Below are 21,634 nucleotides of genomic sequence, written 5' to 3'. Positions count from 1 at the left end.
CGTAGAATGGGTTTGGGAGTGTGTCTTGCTTTGCTGTATCTTGTAAGATTTTCAGAAGGATAGGTATTAGCTCTCCTCTAAATGTTTGATAGAATTTGCCTGTGAAGCCATCTGGTCCTGGGCTTTTGTTTGTTGGAAGATTTTTAATCACAGTTTCAATTTCACTGCTTGTGATTGGTCTGTTTATATTTTCTGTTTCTTCCTGGTTCAGTCTGGGAAGGTTGTGCTTTTCTGAGAATTTGTCCATTTCTTACAGGTTGTCCATTTTGTTGGCATATAGTTGCTTGTAGTAATCTCTCATGATCCTTTGTGTTTCTGCAGTGTCAGTTGTTACTTCTCCTTTTTCATTTCTAATTCTATTGATTTGAGTCTTATCCCTTTTTTTCTTGATGAGTCTGGCTAGTGGTTTATTAATTTGTTTGTCCAAGAACCAGGTTTTAGTTTTATTGAACTTTGCTGTTGTTTCCTTCATTTCTCTTTCATTTATTTCTGATCTGATATTTATGATTTCTTTCTTTCTGTTAACTTTGGGGTTTTTTTGTTCTTCTTTCTCTAATTCCTTTAGGTGTAATTTTAGGTTGTTGTTTTTTGAGGTAGGATTCTATTGCTATAAACTTCCCTCTTAGAACTGCTTTTGCTTCATCCCATAGGTTTTGGGTCATTGTGTTTTCATTGTCTTTTTTTTCTAGGTATTTTTTGATTTCCTCTTTGATTTCTTCAGTGATCTCTTCGTTATTTAGTAGTGTATTGCTTAGCCTCCGTTTGTTTGTATTTTTTACAGTGTTTTTCCTGTAATTAATATCTAGTCACATAGCACTGTGGTCAGAACACATACTTGATATGATTTCAATTTTCTTAAATTTACCGAGGCTTGATTTGTGACCCAAATATGATCTATCCTGGAGAATGTTGCATGAGCACTTGAGAAGAAAGTGTATTCTGTTTTTTTTGGATAGAATGTCCTATAAATATTAATTAAATCCATCTTGTTTAATGTATCATTTAAAGCTTGTGTTTCCTTATTTATTTAAATTTTGGTTGATCTGTCCATTTGTGAACGTGGTGTGTTAAAGTCCCCTACTCTTATTGTGTTAATGTCAATTTCTCCTTTTATGGCTGTTAGCACTTGCCTTATGTATTGAGGTGCTACTATGTTGGGTGCATAAATATTTACTATTGTTATATCTTCTTCTTGGATTGATCCCTTGATCATTATGTAGCATCCTTCTTTGTCTCTTGTAATAGTCTTTATTTTAAAGTCTATTTTATCTGTTATGAGAATTGCTACTCCAGGTTTCTTTTGATTGCTATTTGCATGGAATATCTTTTTCCATTCCCTCACTTTCAGTCTGTATGTGTCCCTAGGTCTGAAGTGGGTCTCTTATACACAGCATATATACAGGTCTTGTTTTTGTATTCATTCAGCCAGTCTATGTTTTTTGGTTGGAGCTTTTAATCCATTTACGTTTAAGATAATTATTGATATATATGTTCCTGTTACCATTTTCTTAATTGTTTTGGGTTTGTTATTACAGGTCTTTTCCTTCTCTTGTGTTTCCTGCCTACAGAAGTTCCTTTAGCATTTGTTGTAAAGCTGGTTTGGTGGTGCTGAATTCTCTTAACTTTTGCTTGTCTGTAAAGGTTTTTTTTTTTTTTTTTCATTTTAACATCTTTATTGGAGTATAATTGCTTTACAATGGTATGTTAGTTTCAGCTTCACAACAAAATGAATCAGTTATATATATACATATGTTCCCATATCTCTTCCCGCTTGCATCTCCCTCGCTCCCACCCTCCCTATCCCACCCCTCCAGGCGGTCACAAAGCACTGAGCTGATCTCCCTGTGCTATGTGGCTGCTTCCCACTAGCTATCTACCTTACGTTTGGTAGTGTATATATGTCCATGACTCTCTCTCGCTTTGTCACCGTTTACCCTTCCCCCTCCCCATAGCCTCAAGTCCATTCTTTAGTAAGTCTGTGTCTTTATTCCTGTTTCACCCCTAGGTTTTTCATGACATTTTTTTTTCTTAAATTCCATATATATGTGTTAGCATACGGTATTTGTCTCTCTCTTTCTGACTTACTTCACTGTGTATGACAGACTCTAGGTCTATCCACCTCATTACAAATCGCTCAATTTCGTTTCTTTTTATGGCTGAGTAATATTCCATTGTATATATGTGCCACATCTTCTTTATCCATTCATCCGATGATGGACACTTAGGTTGTTTCCAACTCTGGGCTATTGTAAATAGAGCTGCAATGAACATGTTGGTACATGACTCTTTTTGAATTATGGTTTTCTCAGGGTATATGCCCAGTAGTGGGATTGCTGGGTCATATGGTAGTTCTATTTGTAGTTTTTTAAGGAACCTCCATACTGTTCTCCACAGTGGCTGTATCAATTTACATTCCCACCAACAGTGTAAGAGGGTTCCCTTTTCTCCACACCCTCTCCAGCATTTATTGTTTCTAGATTTTTTGATGATGGCCATTCTGACTGGTGTGAGACAATATCTCATTGTAGTTTTGATTTGCATTTCTCTAATGATTAGTGATGTTGAGCATTCTTTCATGTGTTTGTTGGCACTCTGTATATCTTCTTTGGAGAAATGTCTATTTAGGTCTTCTGCCCATTTTTGGATTGGGTTGTTTGTTTTTTTGTTATTAAGCTGCATGAGCTGCTTATAAATTTTGGAGATTAATCCTTTGTCAGTTGCTTCATTGCAAATATTTTCTCCCATTCTGAGGGTTGTCTTTTGGTCTTCTTTATGGTTTCCTTTGCTGCACAAAAGCTTTTAAGTTTCATTAGGTCCCATTTGTTTACTTTTGTTTTTATTTCCATTTCTCTAGGAGGTGGGTCAAAAAGGACCTTGCTGTGATTTATGTCATAGAGTGTCCTGCCTATGTTTTCCTCTAAGAGTTTGATAGTTTCTGGCGTTACATTTAGGTCTTTAATCCATTTTGAGCTTATTTTTGTGTATGGTGTTAGGGAGTGATCTAATCTCATACTTTTACATGTAGCTGTCCAGTTTTCCCAGCACCACTTACTGAAGAGGCTGTCCTTTCTCCACTGTACATTCCTGCCTCCTTTGTCAAAGATAAGGTGACCATATGTGCGTGGGTTTATCTCTGGGCTTTCTATCCTGTTCCATTGATCTATATTTCTGTTTTTGTGCCAGTACCATACTGTCTTGATTACTGTAGCTTTGTAGTATAGTCTGAAGTCAGGAAGCCTGATTCCTCCAGCTCCGTTTTTCGTTCTCAAGATTGCTTTGGCTATTCGGGGTCTTTTGTGTTTCCATACAAATTGTGAAATTTTTTGTTCTAGTTCTGTGAAAAATGCCAGTGGTAGTTTGATAGGGATTGCATTGAATCTGTAGATTGCTTTGGGTAGTAGAGTCATTTTCATAATGTTGATTCTTCCAATCCAAGAACATGGTATATCTCTCCATCTATTTATATCATCTTTAATTTCTTTCATCAGTGTCCTATAATTTTCTGCATACAGGTCTTTTGTCTCCTTAGGTAGGTTTATTCCTAGATATTTTATTCTTTTTGTTGCAATGGTAAATGGGAGTGTTTTCTTGATTTCACTTTCAGATTTTTCATCCTTAGTGTATAGGAATGCCAGAGATTTCTGTGCATTAATTTTGTATCCTGCTACTTTACCAAATTCATTGATTAGCTCTAGTAGTCTTCTGGTAGCATCTTTAGGGTTCTCTATGTATAGTATCATGTCATCTGCAAACAGTGACAGCTTTACTTCTTCTTTTTCGATTTGGATTCCTTTTATTTCCTTTTCTTCTCTGATTGCTGTGGCTAAAACTTCCAAAACTATGTTGAATAAGAGTGGTGAGAGTAGGCAACCTTGTCTTGTTCCTGATCTTAGTGGAAATGCTTTCAGTTTTTCACCATTGAGGACGATGTTGGCTGTGGGTTTGTCATATATGGCCTTTATTATGTTGAGGAAAGTTCCCTCTATGCCTACTTTCTGCAGGTTTTTATCATAAATGGGTGTTGAATTTTGTCAAAAGCTTTCTCTGCATCTATTGAGATGATCATATGGTTTTTCTCCTTCAATTTGTTAATATGGTGTATCACGTTGATTGATTTGCGTATATTGAAGAATCCTTGCATTCCTGGAATAAACCCCACTTGATCATGGTGTATGATCCATTTAATGTGCTGTTGGATTCTGTTTAAAGGTTTTAATTTCTCTGTTGAATTTGAATGAGATCCTTGCTGGGTAGAGTGATCTTGGTTGTAGGTTTTTCCCTTTCATCACTTTAAATATGTCCTGCCACTGTCTTCTGGCTTGTAGAGTTTCTGCTGAAAGATCAGCTCTTAGCCTTATGGGGATTCCCTTGTACGTTATTTGTTGCTTTTCCCTTGGTGCTTTTAATATTTTTTCTTTGTATTTAATTTTTGATAGTTTGATTAGTATGTGTCTTGACGTGTTTCTCGTTGGATTTATCCTGTATGCAACTCTCTTGCTCTTCCTGGACTATTTCCTTCCCTGTATTAGGAAGTTTTCAACTACAATCTCTTCACATATTTTCTCAGTCCCTTTCTTTTTCTCTTCTTCTTCTGGGACCCCTATAATTCGAATGTTGGTACGTTTAATGTTGTCCCAGAAGTCTCTGAGACTGTCCTCAATTCTTTTCATTCTTTTTTCTTTATTCTGCTCTGTGGTAGTTATTTCCACTATTTTATCTTCCAGGTCACTTATCCGTTCTTCTGCCTCAGTTATTTCGCTATTGATTCCTTGTAGAGAATTTTTAATTTCATTTATTGTGTTGTTCATTGTTGTTTTTTTGCTCTTTAGTTTTTCTGGGTCCTTGATAAACATTTCTTGTATTTTCTCCATTCTATTTCCAAGATTTTGGATCATCTTTCCTATCATTACTCTGAATTCTTTTTCAGGTAGTAGGTAGACAGCCTTTTTCCTTTTCGTCTGTTTGGTCTGGTGGGTTTTTACCTTCTTCATCTCCTGCATATTTCTTTGTCTTCTCATTTTGCTTAACTTACTGTTTTGGGGGTCTCCCTTTTGCAGTGTGCAGGTTCGTAGTTCCTGTTGTTTTTGGTGTCTGCCTCCTACTTGTGAGGTTGGTTTAGTGCTTTGTGTAGGCTTCCTGGTGGAGGGTATTGGTGCTTGTGTTCTGGTGGGTGGGATGCATCTTGTCTTTCTGGTGGGCAGGGCTACATCCAGTGGTGTGTTTTGGGGTGTCTGTGAACTTAGTATGATTTTAGGCAGCCTCTCTGCTAATGGGTGGGGTTGTGTTCCTATCTTGCTAGTTGTTTGGCATGGGGCTTCTAGCACTGGAACTTGCTGGCCTTTGGGTGGAGCTGGGTCTTAGCGTTGATACGGAGATCTCTGGGAGAGCTCTTGCTGATTGTTATTATGTGGGGCCAGGGGGTCTCTGATGGTCCAGTGTTCTGAACTCGGCTCTCCCACCTCAGAGGCTCAGGCCTGACACCAGGCCGGAGCACCAAGACCCGTCAGTCACATGGCTCAGAGGAAAACGGAGAAAAAACAAAAGAAACATAATTATTAAAATAAAAAAAATTACTAATGTAAAAAACCAGAAAAGTAATAATAAAAAAGGAGAGCAAACAAACCAATAAACAAATCGACCAACGATAACAAGCACTAAAAACGATGCTAAGATAAACTTAAAAATCAGAAACAAGTCAGTCACAGCAAACCCGAAGTCTGCACTTGTCAGTTGTTCCCAAAGTTCACTGCCTTAATTTTGGGTTGATTCGTTGTCTATTCAGGTATTCCACAGATTCAGGGTACATCAAGTTGATTGTGGGGATTTAATCCGCTGCTCCAGAGGCTGCACAGAGAAATTTCCCTTTCTCTTCTTTGTTCACACAGCTCCTGGGGTTCAGCTTTGGTTTTGGCCCCACCTCTGTGTGTAGGTCGCTCTCAGGAATCTTTTGGGAGGTCTGAGGTCTTCTTCCAGCATTCAGTAGGTGTTCTGTAGGAGTTGTTCCACGTGTAGAGGTAGTTTTAATGTATTTGTGGGTAGGAAGGTGATCTCCATGTCTTACTCCTCCACCATCTTGAAGCTGTATGATCTTTTTTATGTGTTGTTGGATTCAGTTTGTTAGTAGTTTGTTGCGAATTTTGCATCTATAGTCATCAAATATATAGGGCTCTAATTTTGTTTGTTTTTTTTGGTTGGGTACGCGGGCCTCTCACTGTTGTGGCCTCTCCCATTGCGGAGCACAGGCTCTGGATGTGCAGGCTCAGTGGCCATGGCTCACAGGCCCAGCCGCTCCACGGCATGTGGGATCTTCCCGGACCGGGGCACGAACCCGTGTCCCCTGCATCGGCAGGTGGACTCTCAACCACTGCACCACCAGGGAAGCCCTAATTTTGTTTTTTGGTGGTATTTTTGTTTGGTTCTGGTATCAGGGTGATGGTGGTGTCATAGAATGTCTTTGGGATTGTTCTTTACTTTTCAACCTTTTTGGAAGATTTTGAGAAGGATCAGTGTAGGTTCTTCTTTGTATGTTTGGTAGAATTTGCCTATGAGGACATCTGGTCCTGTACTTTTGTTTGTAGGGAGATTTATTTTTTTGTCTTTTATTACAGATTCTATTTTACTTCTAGTGATCAGTCTGTTTATGTTATCCACTTCTTCTTGATTCATTTTTGGTAGGATGTATATTTCTAGAAAGTTGTCTATTCTAGGTTGTCGAATTCTTTGGCATATAATTTTTCATAGTATTCTCTTATTTTTTTTGTATTTCTGTGGTATTAGTTGTGATTTCTCCTCTTTCATTTCTTAGTTTGTTTATTTGGGTTCTCTCTCTTTTCTTCTGGTGAGCCTGGCCAGAGGTTTGTCAATTTGGCTTACCCTTTCAAAGAACCATCTCTTGGTTTTATTGATTTTTTTTTTCTATTTTTAATCTCTATTTTGTATTATTTTCTCTCTGATCTTCATTATTTCCTTTCTTTTGCTGACTTTAGGTTTTGTTTGTTCTTTTTCTAATTCTTTTGGGTGGCAGGTTAGGTTATTTGAGATTTTTCTTGTTTTCTGAGCAAGGCCTATATAACTATGAACTTCCCACCAAGAATTGCTTTTGCTGCATCCCATAGATTTTTGTAAGGTTGTGTTTTCATGTCATTTGTCTCAAGGTATTTTAAAATTTTCTCTTTGATTTCATTGTTGACCCATTGGTAGTTTAGTAGCATGTTGTTTAGTCTCCATGTAAGTTTTTTTTTTCTTGTTTCCTTTTCTGTGGTTGATTTCTAATTTCATGTTTTTATGGGCAGAGAAGGTGCTTGAAGTAATTTCTGTATTCTTAAATTTGTTGGGTTTTGTTTTGTGCCCTAGGTTATGTGGTTAGTCTTAGAGAATGTTCCATGTGCACTTGAAAAGAATGTGTATTCTGTTTTTTGGGGATATAATGTCCTGAAAATATCAATTAAGTCTAACTTTCTATTGCATCATTTAGGATCTCTGTTGCCTCATTGATTTTCTGTCTTGAAGATTTGTCCATTGACATGAGTGGGGTTAAAGTCTCCCACTATTATTGTATTCCCATCAGTTTTTCCCTTTCTGTCTGTTAGAATTTATGTGTTAGGTGCTCCTATACTAGGCACATGTATATTGAGTGTAGAATCCTCTTCTTGTATTGATCCTTTTATCATTATATAGTGTTCTTCTTTATCTTTCTTTATAGCCTCTGTTTTAAAGTTTAGTTTGTCTGATATGTGTATGGTGACCCCCACTTTCTTGTCATTTCTGTTTGCATGAAATATCTTTTTCTGTCCCCTCACTTTCAATCTATGTGTATCCTTTGCACTAAAGTGGGTCTCTTGTAGGCAGCATATTGTAGGCTCTTGTGTTTTTATCCAGTCTCACACTCTGTGTCTTTTGATTGGAGCATTTAGTCCATTGACATTTAATGTAATTATTGATAGATATTTATTTATTGACATTTTAAACCTTGTTTTCCAGTTGATTATATGTTTCTTTGTTTCTTTTTCTTTTTTGGTTTGATAATTTCCTTTTATGCTTCTGTTTTCTTCTTTTTGATTTTTGTGAATCTATTGTATGTTTTCAGTTTGTGGTTACCCTGTTTTTCAAGTATGTTAACCCCTACCTATATCTACTTGCTTTAGATTGATAGTCATGTAGGCTGAAACACATTCTAAAAAAAGGAATCTACATTTTCTTACTCTTCTACCCCACGTTTTATGATTTTGATGTCCTCTTTTACATTTTCATGTTTACTTTGCTATTCCTTGTGTTTATCATTGCTTTCACAGAGGTTTTTTTCTTTTTGATCTGTATAGTGGCTTAATTGATTTACTTTCCAGTTGTGATTTTCTCTTTCCTATATCTTCTTGCTTCTTTTCTATGTAGAGAAGACCTTTCAATATTTCTTTTAGGATAGGTTTAGTATTGCTGTATTCTTTTGTAGTTCTTGCTTGTCTGAGAAATTCTTTCTCTCTCCTGTTCTAAGTGATAATCTTGCTGGATAGAGTGTTCTAAGTTGCAGATTTTTCCCTTTCAAGATTTTGAATATATTTTGCCACTCCCTCTGGCCTGCAGCATTTCTGTAGAGAAATCAGCTGATAGCTTTATTGGGGTTCTCTTGTAATTAACTCTTTGTTTTTCTCTTGCTGCCTTTAGAATTCTCTCTTTAACTTTTGCCATTTTTCTTATAATATGTCTTGGTGTAGGTCTGTTTGGGTTTATCTTGTTTGGGACCCTCTATGCTTCTTGTATCTGGATATCTGTTTCTTTCTTTAGGTTTGGCAAGTATTCAGACATCATTTATTCAAATACATTTTCAATCCCCTGTTCTCTTTCTTCTTCTTCTGGAATCCCTCTTATGTGTGTACTGGCACACTTTATATTATCCCATAGGTCTCTTATGTTGCTTTCATTTTTTTTTTCATTTGGCTTTCTGTCTACTGTTCTGATCTGGTGACTTCCATTATTCTATCTTTCCGATCACTTATTTGTTCTTTTGCATTATTTATTCTGTTATTCACTGTTGTCATCTCAGCTTTCATCTTGGCAGATGAATTCTGTGTTTTCTTGGCTCCTCCTTATAGGTTCTAGTTACTTTTTACAGTAATCTGCATTTTTGTCAATAGCCTTTCTTAATTCCTTCAGTATTTTCATTACCTCCTTTTTGAACTCTGTCTGTTTGAATGAAGAGGTCTGTTTCATTGTTTGTTCCTTCAGGGAAATTCTCTAAGTCTTTTAACTGGGAGTGGTTCCTCTGCTTCTCCATTTTACTTACATTTCTTTTCCTCTGTGAGTTTAGGAGAAACAATTATCTACCGTAGTCTTGGAAGGCTGTGTATATGTGGAGGTGTCCCTGCATAGCTTGTGTGGGTTTAATATCTTTGGCTGCTTTTATTATGGATGCTTGCTGCCTCTTTCTTCACCGTGTGCTGGCTGTTATCCCCTTGATAACGGCCAGGGACCCGTGCCAATGGGGGCAGCGATTGGCACCTGCTCTTGGGTCTCTCGGTGGCGGCAGCGGGTAGTGCGAGCTCCCAGGGCCCGTGCTGGGCAGGGGCAGCAATTGGCGCCTGTTTGTGTGTCTTTCAGCAGCAGCCCGTGGGTGCTCCCAGGATGGTGGGGGCAGCGAATGGTGCCTGCTCCTGGTTCTCTCAGAAGCGGCAGTGGCCTGCTTCTGTCTCTGGAGCCTGCGATGGCAGTGTTAGCTCATGCCCACCCCCAGAGCTCACGTTGGTGTTGGTAGTGTCCTTTTGCCTGAGAGCACACGCAGGGATAGAACCTCCTATGGCGGTCCCGCCCCTCTCCTGTGCCCCCCAACAATGGCGCCTTGCCTCTCTGTTTGGCTTAGGCTTCTTCCGCATACACCCCCAGTTGCCACAGTCTAGCCCCTTCAGGCTGTCTCCACGCAGCCAACCCCAGTCCTCTCCCCTCTTCTGATCTCTGAAGCCCAAGCTTTAGTATCCAGCCCCCACCCACACCAGTGGACAAGCATCTCAGGCTGGGGAGTTCAGGGCGTTGGTACCAGTCATCTGTGCAGGTCACTCTCTGTTTTGTCTTCTGTTTTGTCTTGCTGCATTCTCCTCCAAGGCTCTGAAGCTCCCCCACTGTCCAGGCTCATCTCCCTGCCAGTGAGGGGACCTCCCAGGGTGCAGGAACCTTTCCTCTTTCATAGCTCCCTCCCTAGGGTACAAGTCCTGTCTTGATTCCTTTCTCTTTTTTTTGCTTTGCTTTTGTCCTTCCCAGTTACATGGAGATTTCTTTGCCCTTTTAGAAGTCTGAGGTCTTCTGCCAGTGTTCAGTAGGTGTTCTTTGTGAATTGTTCCACATGTTGATGTATTTTTGATGTATTTGCAGGAGGAGATGAGCTCCATGCCCTACTCTTTCACCATCTGGATTGCTGTCCTTTAATGTTTGCCATTTAAATTATGGTATGTCTTGATGTAGGTCTGTTTGGGTTTATCTTGTTTGGAACCCTCTGTGCTTCCTGTACCTGGATATCTGTTTCTTTCTTTAGATTTGGGAAGTTTTTTTTTTTTTTTTTTTCCAGTATGTGGGCCTTTCACTGTTGTGGCCTCTCCTGTTGCGGAGCACAGGCTCCAGACGCGCAGGCTCAGTGGCCATGGCTCACGGGATCCTCCCGGAACGGGGCACGAACCTGCGTCCCCTGCATCGGCAGGCAGACTCTCAACCACTGCGCCACCAGGGAAGCCCTAGATTTGGGAAGTTTTAGCCATAGTTTCTTCAAATATATCTTCAGTCCCTTTTTCTCTTTCTTCTACTTCTAGGATCCCTATTATGTGTTGACTGGCATGCTTTATATTATCCCATAGGTTTCTCATATTCTTTTTTTTGTTTGTTTGTTTGGGTTTCTTTCTGCCATTCTCATTGGGTGATTTCCATTGTTCTGTCTTCCATGTCACTTATTTGTTCTGCATTATTCATTCTGCTATTCATTGCCTTTAGTTTAGTTTTCGTCTCTGCAAATGAATTTTATAATTTTTCTTGGCTCCACCTTATAGCTTCTAGTTACTTTTTACAGTAATCTGCATTTCTGTTGATGGCCTTTCTTAATTCCTTCAGTATTTTCATTATCTCCTTTTTGAACTCTGCATCTGTTAGACTGAAGAGGTCTGTTTCATTGTTCTTTCAGGGGAATTCTCTTGATCTTTTAATTGGGAGTGGTCCATCTGCTTCTTAGAAGGATATAAATATTTATATTTCTCTTGCACTATGAGTTGAGGAGAAACACTTATCTGCTGTGGTCTTGGAGGGCTGTTTTATGTGGCATCGTCCCTGTGTAGCCTGTGTGGGTTTACTATTGTTTTGTGTGTGAGGACTGTCTTTCGTATGGATGCTGCTGCCTCTTTCCTCAGTGTGTGCTGGTCGTTATCCCCTGGATAAGAGGTGTGACTGGCGTTGTGATGACTAGAGCCTGCACTGGATATTGAGTGGGACCTCCTGTTGGCTCTATGGTTGTCACTGCCCTGTCAGGGGCAGGGTCTGCTCCCTAGTTGTTGGAGTAGAAGCCCCCAGATACATTTCTGAGCTGTGTTTCTGATCTGCAGTGTGAGGTAGGTGGGATTAGAGTACTCCCACTAAGAGAAGCTGCTGAGTATTCCTCCGCCAGAGCTGTTCACCAGTGAGTATCCTCTGCTGTGTCACCTTTCACCTATTGTGTGGGCTCACAGAGGACACTGTTGTTGGACTGCCATTGGCCCTGCCTCAACTGTGGAAATTCTGGCAATCAGCCCTGGTGTCTTTCAGGCATTGTTTTCACAAGGCCACCAGCACAGATCCACTGAAGTCAGGTCCCAGGACTGCAGTAGTTGTGCACCTGGACCTGCTCTGGGAGCTATGGAGGCAGCTTGAGACCCTGGCCTGGCCCAGCCCCGTGTGCACATGCCCACAGAGCCCACAGCTGTGAAGGCCAGACCTGTCCCAGCTGCGGGAGCACCCATTGTCTGTTCAGGTGTCTCACAGGTGCTGAATTTACAAAGCTGGCGGCAGAGGTGTAAATCCATGGCTCATGCAGCCACAGGAAGAGATTTCAGCGCTGCATCCTAAGTTGCATGGCTCAGCTCTAGTTTCAGCTTCACGTCTGCATATGGGGAACCTGCTGGTGTCTGCTCCCAGGGCCTGCTGAGGCAGCGCGTGGCGTGGGAGCCGGCTGAGGTGGTGGCTGGGGTGCACTCCCTTGTAGCCCACGGAGGCGGGAGCCAGCGCATAGAGAAGGAGGCTGTAATGGCAGCCCCGCCCCGCCCTTTGCATGCCACTTAACAATGGCGCTTTGCTTCTGTGGCAGGCCTGTGCTTCTTACGTGAACACTCCCAGTTGCGGCTGTACCACACTCCAGACCCTTCAGGCTGTCTCAGCGCAGCCAGCAGCCAGCCTCTCCCCGTGTCTATCCTCTAAATCCCGAGTTCCAGCACCCGCCCCCGCCCATACTAGCAGCTGCGCGTCTCACACTGGGGCGTTCAGGGCAGTGGCACGGACTTGTCTGTGTAGGTCTGTAGGTCTCTCTTTCTTCTGCCTACCACAAACTGGTTGTTGCGGCCTCCTCTGAGCCTCTGAAGTTTCTTTTCTGTCGTGGCTGATCTCCCCGCTGGTGAGGGGCCTTCCCAGGGTGTGGGAACTTCTCTCCTTTCAGCTCCCTCCCAGGGGCACAGGTCCCATCTCGCTTCCTCTTTTTTTTTTTTTTTCCTTTTGTCCTTCCCAGTTACCTGGAGCTCTTTCTTGTCCTTTCAGGTGTTTGAGGTCTTCTGCTCGTGTTCACTAGGTGTTCTTTGAGAATTGTTACCTTTGTAGATGTATTTTTGATGTATTTGTGGGAGGAGGTGAGTTCCCCGTCCTACTACTCCACCATCTTGAGCTCCTAAAGTTTTTTCTTTTCTAATGGATGAGGGAGATCTTTATCCCTTAATGAAGAATGTCTTTTTCATGAAACTGGATTTCCAGTGTTTGCTTCAAGAAGTGAGAAGTTTTCTTGATTCCAACTCTAAATTTGTCCTGAACTAGATACCCAGCAAAATCAAATTATTTTTAGTGGATTGTCAGATTATTTTTTGTACTTGTGTGCAGTCCTAAAATTTCCCCGCTAGGTACAGCCAAGATGATAGTTCGGACTCCCTGCCAGTTGCTCTTCTCTACAGAGGTGCCATTTGTCTAATCTGGCTTTGAATTATACCAGGACTCTGAATCCAAAGCACACAGATTGCGTAATTGTGTACCTAGACTTAGGTGACAATGACTTCATCGTACTTACTTACCATAGCCAATTACTGTGTAGGTCAGAGTGAAAAGTTATGCTTTAATAGGACAGAGCACTATACATTGAAGGCTTAGCTTAACACTTATTTTTGAAACTGCTAGTCTTGTGTGAGAGGGCCAAACTCATACATTTTGGTCAGAAAGTGAGGTTTGCCAGAGTGCCTGCTTCCAAACACGTGTTCCTACTGCTCAAATCATTTCTTTGCCATTAGTGGCATTCGCTCTCTTTGCTTATTGCAAAGTTACCAAATGAGAAAACCACCTTTTTGCTTCCTACAGAAAGAACTACATTTCTGTTTCATTCCAGGTAAGGTAGTGTGATGGTTCATTTTATGTGTCAGTTTGACTGGTCACAGGGTGACCAGGTTAAAATTTATTTCTGGGTGTGTCTGACAGGGTGTTTCTGGATGGGAGTAGGATTTCAACCAGTAGATTTGGTAAAGTAAAATGCTGCCTCCATGTGTGTGGGCATTACCCAGTCCGTGGAGGGCCTGAGTAGAAATGGCAAAGGAAGGAGGAATTTGCCCCTCTTTGCTTTCTGTCTTCATGCTTGAGTTGGGACATCTCATCTTCTGTAGCCCCCAGACTGGGTTTTAAACCATTGGTTCTCAGCCCTTCAGACTTAAATGCATTACCCCACTGGCTTTCCTGGGTTTCTAGCTTGCAGGTTGTGGGACATCTCAGCTTCCAGAATCATGTGAGCCAATTCATCATAATAAATCTCCATATAATATATATAATTAATATATTATTAATATATTAACTTTAATATAGTTTTAATTACAATTTAAGTATTTAATATATTCATATTAAATATAGTATATATTTAAAACATGTTTTATTATGTAATGTTATATGTATATTATATATATTAAATCTATATCTTTATATCTGTCTAGTCATCTCTCATCTGTCATTTGCCTATCTCTCCTACTGTTTCTATTTCTCTGGAGAACCCCTAACTAATATAGATTTTTACTTTTATTGTCCCCATTTTACAGTGAAGAAACTGGGGCAATGAAGAATATATAATACACGCAAAGTCACATAGCTTACCCTCAGAGTACTCTTAAAACACCAGACTATACTGCATATAAATAAGTTGATTAAAATTTGCTTTAAATTTAATATTTCAGGAACAAAACAAACACAAAGTAAGGAATTTCTGTTTTATATATATTTCCTAAATGATACCTAGGATACCTAGGAAATTCATTTATGTCTGTGATGTAAGTTTTTTTTGGGGGGGAGGGTAAACAGAAGGTACAGCATATGAACTGAAACTAGAGTATAAACTATGGGTTCTTTCATTTAGAATCAGTCTTGGCTCCTTTTAAAAAACATTTGTGTTTCTCAAGCAGGAAATCAGACATCTTTGCCATAGCTCCATTTAAAAAATTGTGGTAAAGTATACAGCATAAAATTGGTCATTTTAATCATTTTAAGTGTACAATTCAGTTGCAGTAAGCGTATTCAAATTGATGTGCAACCATCATTACCACCCATCTCCAGAACTTTGTAATCATTCCAAACAGAAACTCTATATTCATTAAAAAACAATTCCTCATTCCTACCCCACTCAGCCTCTGGTAACCTCTATTGTATTTTTGGTTTATGAATTTGTCTGTTCTTGGTACTTCCTATAAGTGGAATCATACAGTATTTTCCCTTTTGGTCTGGCTTATTTCACATAGCATAACGTTTTCAAGGTACATCAATGTTGGAGCATATATCAGAATTTCATTCCTTTTTAAGGTTGAATAATAGTCCACTGTATGTACCTACCATATTTTATCATATCATCTGTTGATGCACATTGGGGTTGTTTCTACCTTTTGGCTCTTCTGAATAATACCTCTGTGAACACTGGTATACAAGTATCTGTTTGAGTCCCTTCTTTCAATTCTTTTGGGTATATATGTGAAGTAGACTTACTGGGTCATATATGGTAATTCTATCTTTAACTTTTGAGGAGCTGCCAAACTATTTTCCACAGTGGCTATACCATAATACATTCCCACCAGCAATGTATAAGGGTTCCAATTTCTCCATATCTTCACCAGCACTTGTTATTTTCCTCTTTTGGGGGGGATGGTAATAGCCGTCTTAATGGGTACAAAGTGGTATCTAACTATGGTTTTGATTTGTACCTAATGACTAGTGATGTTGAGCATCTTTTCATTTGTTGGCCATTGTATATCTTCTTCAGAGAAATGTCTGTTAAGTCTTTTGCCCATTTTTATTTATTTATTTATAATTTTGGCTGCACCGGGTCTTAGTTGTGGCACACGGGATCTTCGTTGCAGCATGCGGACTCTTAGTTGTGGCATGTATGTGGGATCTAGTTCCCTGACCAGGTATTGAACCCAGGCCCCCTGCATTGGGAGCGTGGAGTCTTACCTGTGGGACCACCAGGGAAGGACCACCAGGGAAGTCCCTTGCCCATTTTTAAATTGGGTTGCTTGGGGTTTTTTTTTGTTTTTTGTGTGGGGTTTTAAGAGTTCTTCATATATTTTGGATATTAATCCCTTATCGAACATAAAATATGCAAATATTTTCTCCCATTCAGTGTGATGTCTTTTCACTCTCTTGATAGTGTCCCTTTGATGCACAGAAGTTTTAAATTTTGCTGTAGTCCAATTTATTGTTTTTATTTGTTGAATGTCCTTTTGGTGTCAGCTCCAAGAAATCATTGCCAAATCTAATGTCATGAAGCCTTTCACCTAAGTTTTCTTTTAAGAGTTTTATCTCTTACATTTAGGACTTCGATCCATTTTAAGTGTTTTTTTAAATTTTTGATATTATTCCAAATGTGGGTTACAGTAATAGTTTTCATCATTTTGAGTCAGTTTTTGTGTATGATGTAAGATAAGGGTCCAACTTCATTCTTTTGCATGTGGATATCCAGTTTTCCCAGAACTATTTGTTGAAAAAACTGTACTTTTTCCACTGAATGGTCTTGGCACCCTTGTTGGAAATCAGTTGACCATATATGAGAGAGTTTATTTCTGTGCCATGACCTCATTTTGTACAAGTAGGAAATAGGCCCTATAATCCTTTTATAGGTATGCAATAGGTACTTTCTGGTAATGTAATATATATAGTACAGAAGGTCTATGCCAGAAGGGCTATCATATATAATAAAAGGATATGGTAAAAAAAGAAAAACAAACAAATACCACCAAAAAAGATTTTAAAGCACATTTTTAATATAGATAGGCAAGCGTGGTTTGCTGTGGCTAATAGTATGTTTATAATGGATGTACATGCTTTTCTATATACCAAAAGGTATAATATTTTTCTTTTAATACTTAACTAACAACACTTCTCTGACAACAAGGAAAGTCTGAACTTGCTGAGCCTATTTTAAATAGCAAAGGACTGTTTTTGTTTTCCTGAATGTTACTTTAAAGACTGGTAAATTGAATTCTTTTAGGTCCCAACACATTAAATTTAAGAACAGTGAAAGAAAATCAATGAATAATTACAAAAACATGTAATTTCTATGAAGCAGAAATATAAAGTTTTTATAATTTAAAACATCAGCAATTTCAAAAGATTTGCTGAATTAATTAGAACTTTACAAAATATATATACACAAAATATCATCCCAGATGATCATGGATTTTTAAAAATAGTATATCACAACCCCTAAACTCTAACCCAAACCTACTACTGGATGTAGCTGGCCTACAATTTTTTACAGCAATTTAAAAATAAAACAGTTAAAAAAAACCCTCCCAATTCTCTTGTGCTTAAGCACCGGTTACAGTGTGCTGGCTTTGATTCTAATATCCACAAAGAGAATTTTAAAATAAAACAAGGACTTCACATAAATAATGTTTTACTTGTTATTATTAAGTATGTGACCAAACAAATTAAAATAAGTACTAACAACCAAAATATATCTTGATGTAACCAGTACATACACTCTTAAAGAATGACAAAGACGAATAAAGAAATAGTCTATGAAAGCCACAAGCACCTTGTTTTAGAAAGAGCATCAAGCAACACAAAAAGGCAACATGTAAGAGGTAGTGTATCACCGGCTAAGATGTATATGCCCACTGGGGACCTGAATACAGCTTAGTATTTGGGAAAATAAGACATATCAGACTGTGGCTTGCAATTTTTAGACAGAAGCATCGCACGTTTGGGAGCATTAGCCAGTATTGCTCCATAGTGCTTTGCGTCTCCAGCTGTCTAATGGGTACTTTGCTCTCAGACAGTCAAAAAATATAGAATATCCTGAAGAATTCCATGTTTATAAATGTTCAGTTCTAGGGAATTCTCTAAGAAAGCTCAGATCAATATAATTTTTTAAAGAATTAAATACTTATAGTCCTTTAAAAAATGCCTCGTCTCCTTCTTAGGAGGAAGTCTTTTCTTCCTGAGATTCTTTAAGATTTAGCCAATGCTTTATTCCATGCATTTCATAATATCCAATAGTACCTTTCTGTCTATATTTTTCCCTCTGCAGCAATTACCTGGCCAACAGCATGAATTCTGAACTAATTCAGAGACTTTAGAGAAAGCATACAGAACTGCTTTCAATGTAGTACTTCCGTTCAGTTTTGAGATGAGGAAGTTTTTGTACTTCAATTACTGGAAGTTGATTAGGGTCCTGGGTGTGAAAAAGGAATTTTGCTTTATGCCAGCTGCCATCTTGAATCTGTAAAATAAGAATGAAATGCTTTAATCTGTAATTGTTTCATTAGCAGCAGACAGTGTCCTTCATAGACAATGTAGACTTATTTTAAGGATTAGAAATAATGAACAGAAAGTGCCTAGAACAATGCCTGGCACAGAGTAAATGCTCAAAAAACGGTAACAATTACTATGAATAATTGAAAATATGTGCTTATTCCTTTCTCTAAATGGCATTGTGTGTTCTGATTTTTCTTTTGAGGGTTTCTGCTTCTGTTGTCTGTGGATCATTGGACCAGATATGAATTTAAAAACTGCACTATTCCTAATATGAGTAATACCCATCTGTTTTGTGTTCCTTTATTTGGGAGTGATGTTTCAGGATGGGCATTTTTCTTGGATGAAAGGGAATGAGCTAGCTCAACCTCTCTGTACTTTAGGCAGGAAATAAGCAGAATCACTTCAGTAGAAGTAAATTATAATTACATTGAATCATCTTTTAGGTTTCTTTTTTTCCATTCTGTGGTTACTGTTTATATAGTTTCTTTCATTCCTCTCTTCCTTTCCTTCTAGGCCTTTCTGTTTCTCTTTATTACTGTATGCTCTTTTGTTTCTGGTAAATTCTGTTATGGATCAAAAACTGTTACATGATTAAGATTCAAGAAGACAAAATAGAGAAACACAGTTGACTAGTTTTGTGAAGCTTTTTAAACAGGAGTTTATTCATTTACTCATTCACAGAATTATCATGGTATAAATTTTAAAGTTTGAAGGAGCTTTAGAAATTATCTAAACTATAAATTCCATTTTATGTTAAGGCAATTGAAGCTCACAGAAGATAAATTACCAAAGTCACAAGCTTGGTATAATAACTAGAATAGAGTTCCCTGTGTAAGACACTGTCAGATTAACTTCATTAAATCTCAAACAATATGTGTTGAACACTAAGTACATTTGGCACAGTTGAATAAGATGTAATCCTTCATTTCCTTACAGTGCTTGGAAAATATAAAGATGAATAAATTAGTTCTGGCTTCTGAATTCTAGCAACTTATAAATTTAGTTGGGGAGAGGAGAAACAGCCATAATATAAGACTGTATATGATAAATGCAACATAAATAATGTTGACAATGAGTGCTAAGTCCCTCATTTCCAACTGGAAGTGTCAGGGAAAGCTTTGTGAATTCAGAATTTAAGATGGGCCTTAAAGTTTACCTACAATTTCCACTTGGTTAGAGGGGTAGAGAACGGCACTTCAGAGAAAGGGAATGACCTGAATAGAAAAAAACAAAAAGTTGGAAAAGTAGAATGTGGTTGTGAAAATAAGCCTAGCATGGGGTTTAAGTGCACAGATTTTGACTTGGAACAGATTTTGATAGAAACCCAAGTAGAGCTATTCTCTTCACATATAAAATGGGAAGAATAAAAACCTACCTCACAGTATTGTGTGGATTAAATGAGTCTTCAGTTAAAAGTCCCTAGCAGTGTAGCATGGCATTGACTTTGGAACTGTACACACCTGGGGTTGATTTCTTGCTCCTCTGCTAATTAGCTGTATGACCTTGAACAAGTTACTTAACCTCTGTGCCTTCACTTTCTTACCTATAAAATGATACTAATAGGAACTTCTTCACAAAGCTGTTATAATTAAATAATGTATGCAGTACATGGTACCTGTCATCTAATAAGTCTCCAATAATTAGTAGTAGGAATTGTTGTTTTTGTTATTATTATTATAAATAGATCAGGTGGACCACACTTTAGGGTACACAGTCAGTGAAAGGTAGAAAGGTAGGTTTGGGGCCTGACTATTCTAACTGCTGAATAAAGAGCTGATGAGTTTTGATTGTGTTTCAGAGATAGTAGTGAGTCACTAAAAGTTTCAGGACAAAATTGTGAAAGTTAAATTAATTTGTTGGTAATACTGATCTCTTCACCTATAGAGAGTGAGCTGTATACTTCTGTTTGCTTATGATTTTTCAAATACCCAAGAGCTGTTTATCTGAAAATGAAATGTGAAAAAGTAAAGCACCCTAGAAATGGTAAGAGATCCTAAATCATGGGCTTCATAGTACACCAGAACAGGAAACCGAGCTACTTAAAGAAATTAGGATGTATGTAAAGTGGACAACCCTACACTATATAACAGGAGTCAGCAAACTCTTCTGTAAAGGGTTAGATAATAAATGTTTTAGGTTTTGTGGGCCATACAGTCTCTGTCACACTTGCTCAACTCAGCCATTGTAGTGTGATAACAGCCCTAGATAATAAACAAACGAATGAGTGTGGCTGTGTTCCAGTAGCATATATGTACGAAGACGAGTGCTGGGCTAGATTTGGTCTGTGGATTATAGTTTGCGACACCTACTCCACAACGTAATGTTTTAAAATTATAGACTCTTCACTATTATTTAATTTTAATAGGAAAAATGGGCTGTGATTCAAATACAGATTTGTAGGGTCAGTCAATCTGCCATTATGCCCATTATTTGGTATCAGGTATAGGGATTGACAAAATGAAATAAAGCTGACTTGCCTCTATAACCTGCCTTCCATGATGTAATGAGATGCAGAATCATAGTGCTAAAAATATAGGAAAGAAATCATTTGTCTATATGCCCTATCTGCCATCTGTCTATCTATCCATCCATCCATCGATCTATGATATAATTATTTCATATGGGGAATAAAAATTAAATTTATGTATTAACACCTGTTTTGCATATAAAACTTCATGGATGAACAATGGGTGTGACAAAAGTTGATATGATATAAGCAAATAATTGACTCTGAAAAATGTACGGTTATTACACATCAGGCACGTTAAAACTTACTACCCTTCTGTATCTGTGGTTTGCAATTAAAGTCTTACTCATTATATTAATTTTATATAGTTTTATCAATTTTACGTTAGTTATATTGAACAATTCTAAAAGTGCCATTCCCTTACCTTGCAGTCATCTGAAAGCACTTTAGGTTCAAGTAGAGTGTTTTCTTCGAAAATCTGGCTGTTCCATCCCTTGAAACCAATAGTCAATCCTGAGCCACTTGTCTGAGCACTTGTCCACACTGGAGTGTTTAGACAATGAATGGTGATGATATGGGTGGCTTCTGAGCTCAGTAAATGAAGGAAGTTCATCTGGACTTTTCCAACTCCAAACTCCAACTAATGTCATTGAAACAATATGCAAGTTATAAGATATGGCAATTGAAAGCCTTACAGTTTGGGGAAACCTGAAGAAAGTCTTTGACAGGCCAGGGGTGGGGCAGGGGGGAATCCCTGATTTATAGCATTTTCTGATTTCCACCCCTATGGTGGGAGTTGTAAATACTCCCACCATGGCTGGTTTTAGGCTATCAAGGTAGTGTCATTAAACATGGAGTTCACAAGAGACATTAATAATAGGCTCTCCTGAGCAGTATGAGCTGGCTTTAGCATACTACTAGGCTACTAGATATGAACAACAAAAAAAAAGGAGATACTTTGCATAATGTTATTTAAGATGCATTAATAATTTGTTGTTGATTATTGCTTAAAATTTTTTCATAAAAATCTGAAATTCTGTCTATACTTTCATTTGAAGATTTATTTTTGAGTTTCCAAAGATAAGTTAAAAGTTGTATTAATAAATTGATTAATTTTAACTATGAGAGCCTTTACAGACAAAGACAGAATCTTAGTCTTTGTGTTGCCAGCCCCTAATGCAGTTCCAGTCA

The 21,634-nt window shown here is 38.4% G+C and overlaps 1 protein-coding gene and 1 long non-coding RNA gene across 11 annotated transcripts in view; one reads left to right on the top strand and one right to left on the bottom strand.

The window, feature by feature from the left end:
- The window catches only part of LOC132597668 (uncharacterized), a 189,195-nt gene that overhangs the window by 26,812 nt on the left and 140,749 nt on the right, over nucleotides 1–21,634 (top strand). The window lies entirely within an intron of this gene.
- Nucleotides 16,475–21,634, bottom strand: part of COL24A1 (collagen type XXIV alpha 1 chain) — a 431,901-nt gene continuing 426,741 nt past the window's right edge. For all 6 annotated transcript variants that reach the window (XM_060303290.1, XM_060303280.1, XM_060303308.1 and 3 more), the window contains 2 exons: nucleotides 20,868–21,083; nucleotides 16,475–17,941 (listed from right to left, as the gene is read on the bottom strand). In XM_060303290.1, the coding sequence (XP_060159273.1) occupies nucleotides 17,795–17,941; nucleotides 20,868–21,083 (363 nt within the window). In that variant the 3' untranslated portion in view covers nucleotides 16,475–17,794. The remainder of the gene's footprint in view (nucleotides 17,942–20,867; nucleotides 21,084–21,634) is intronic.

The sequence above is a fragment of the Globicephala melas genome, chromosome 1 (assembly GCF_963455315.2).
Source record: "Globicephala melas chromosome 1, mGloMel1.2, whole genome shotgun sequence".
Lineage (NCBI taxonomy): Eukaryota > Metazoa > Chordata > Mammalia > Artiodactyla > Delphinidae > Globicephala > Globicephala melas.
The sequence above is the reverse complement of the archived record's forward strand: the minus strand, read 5'-3'. Positions and strand labels throughout refer to the sequence as shown.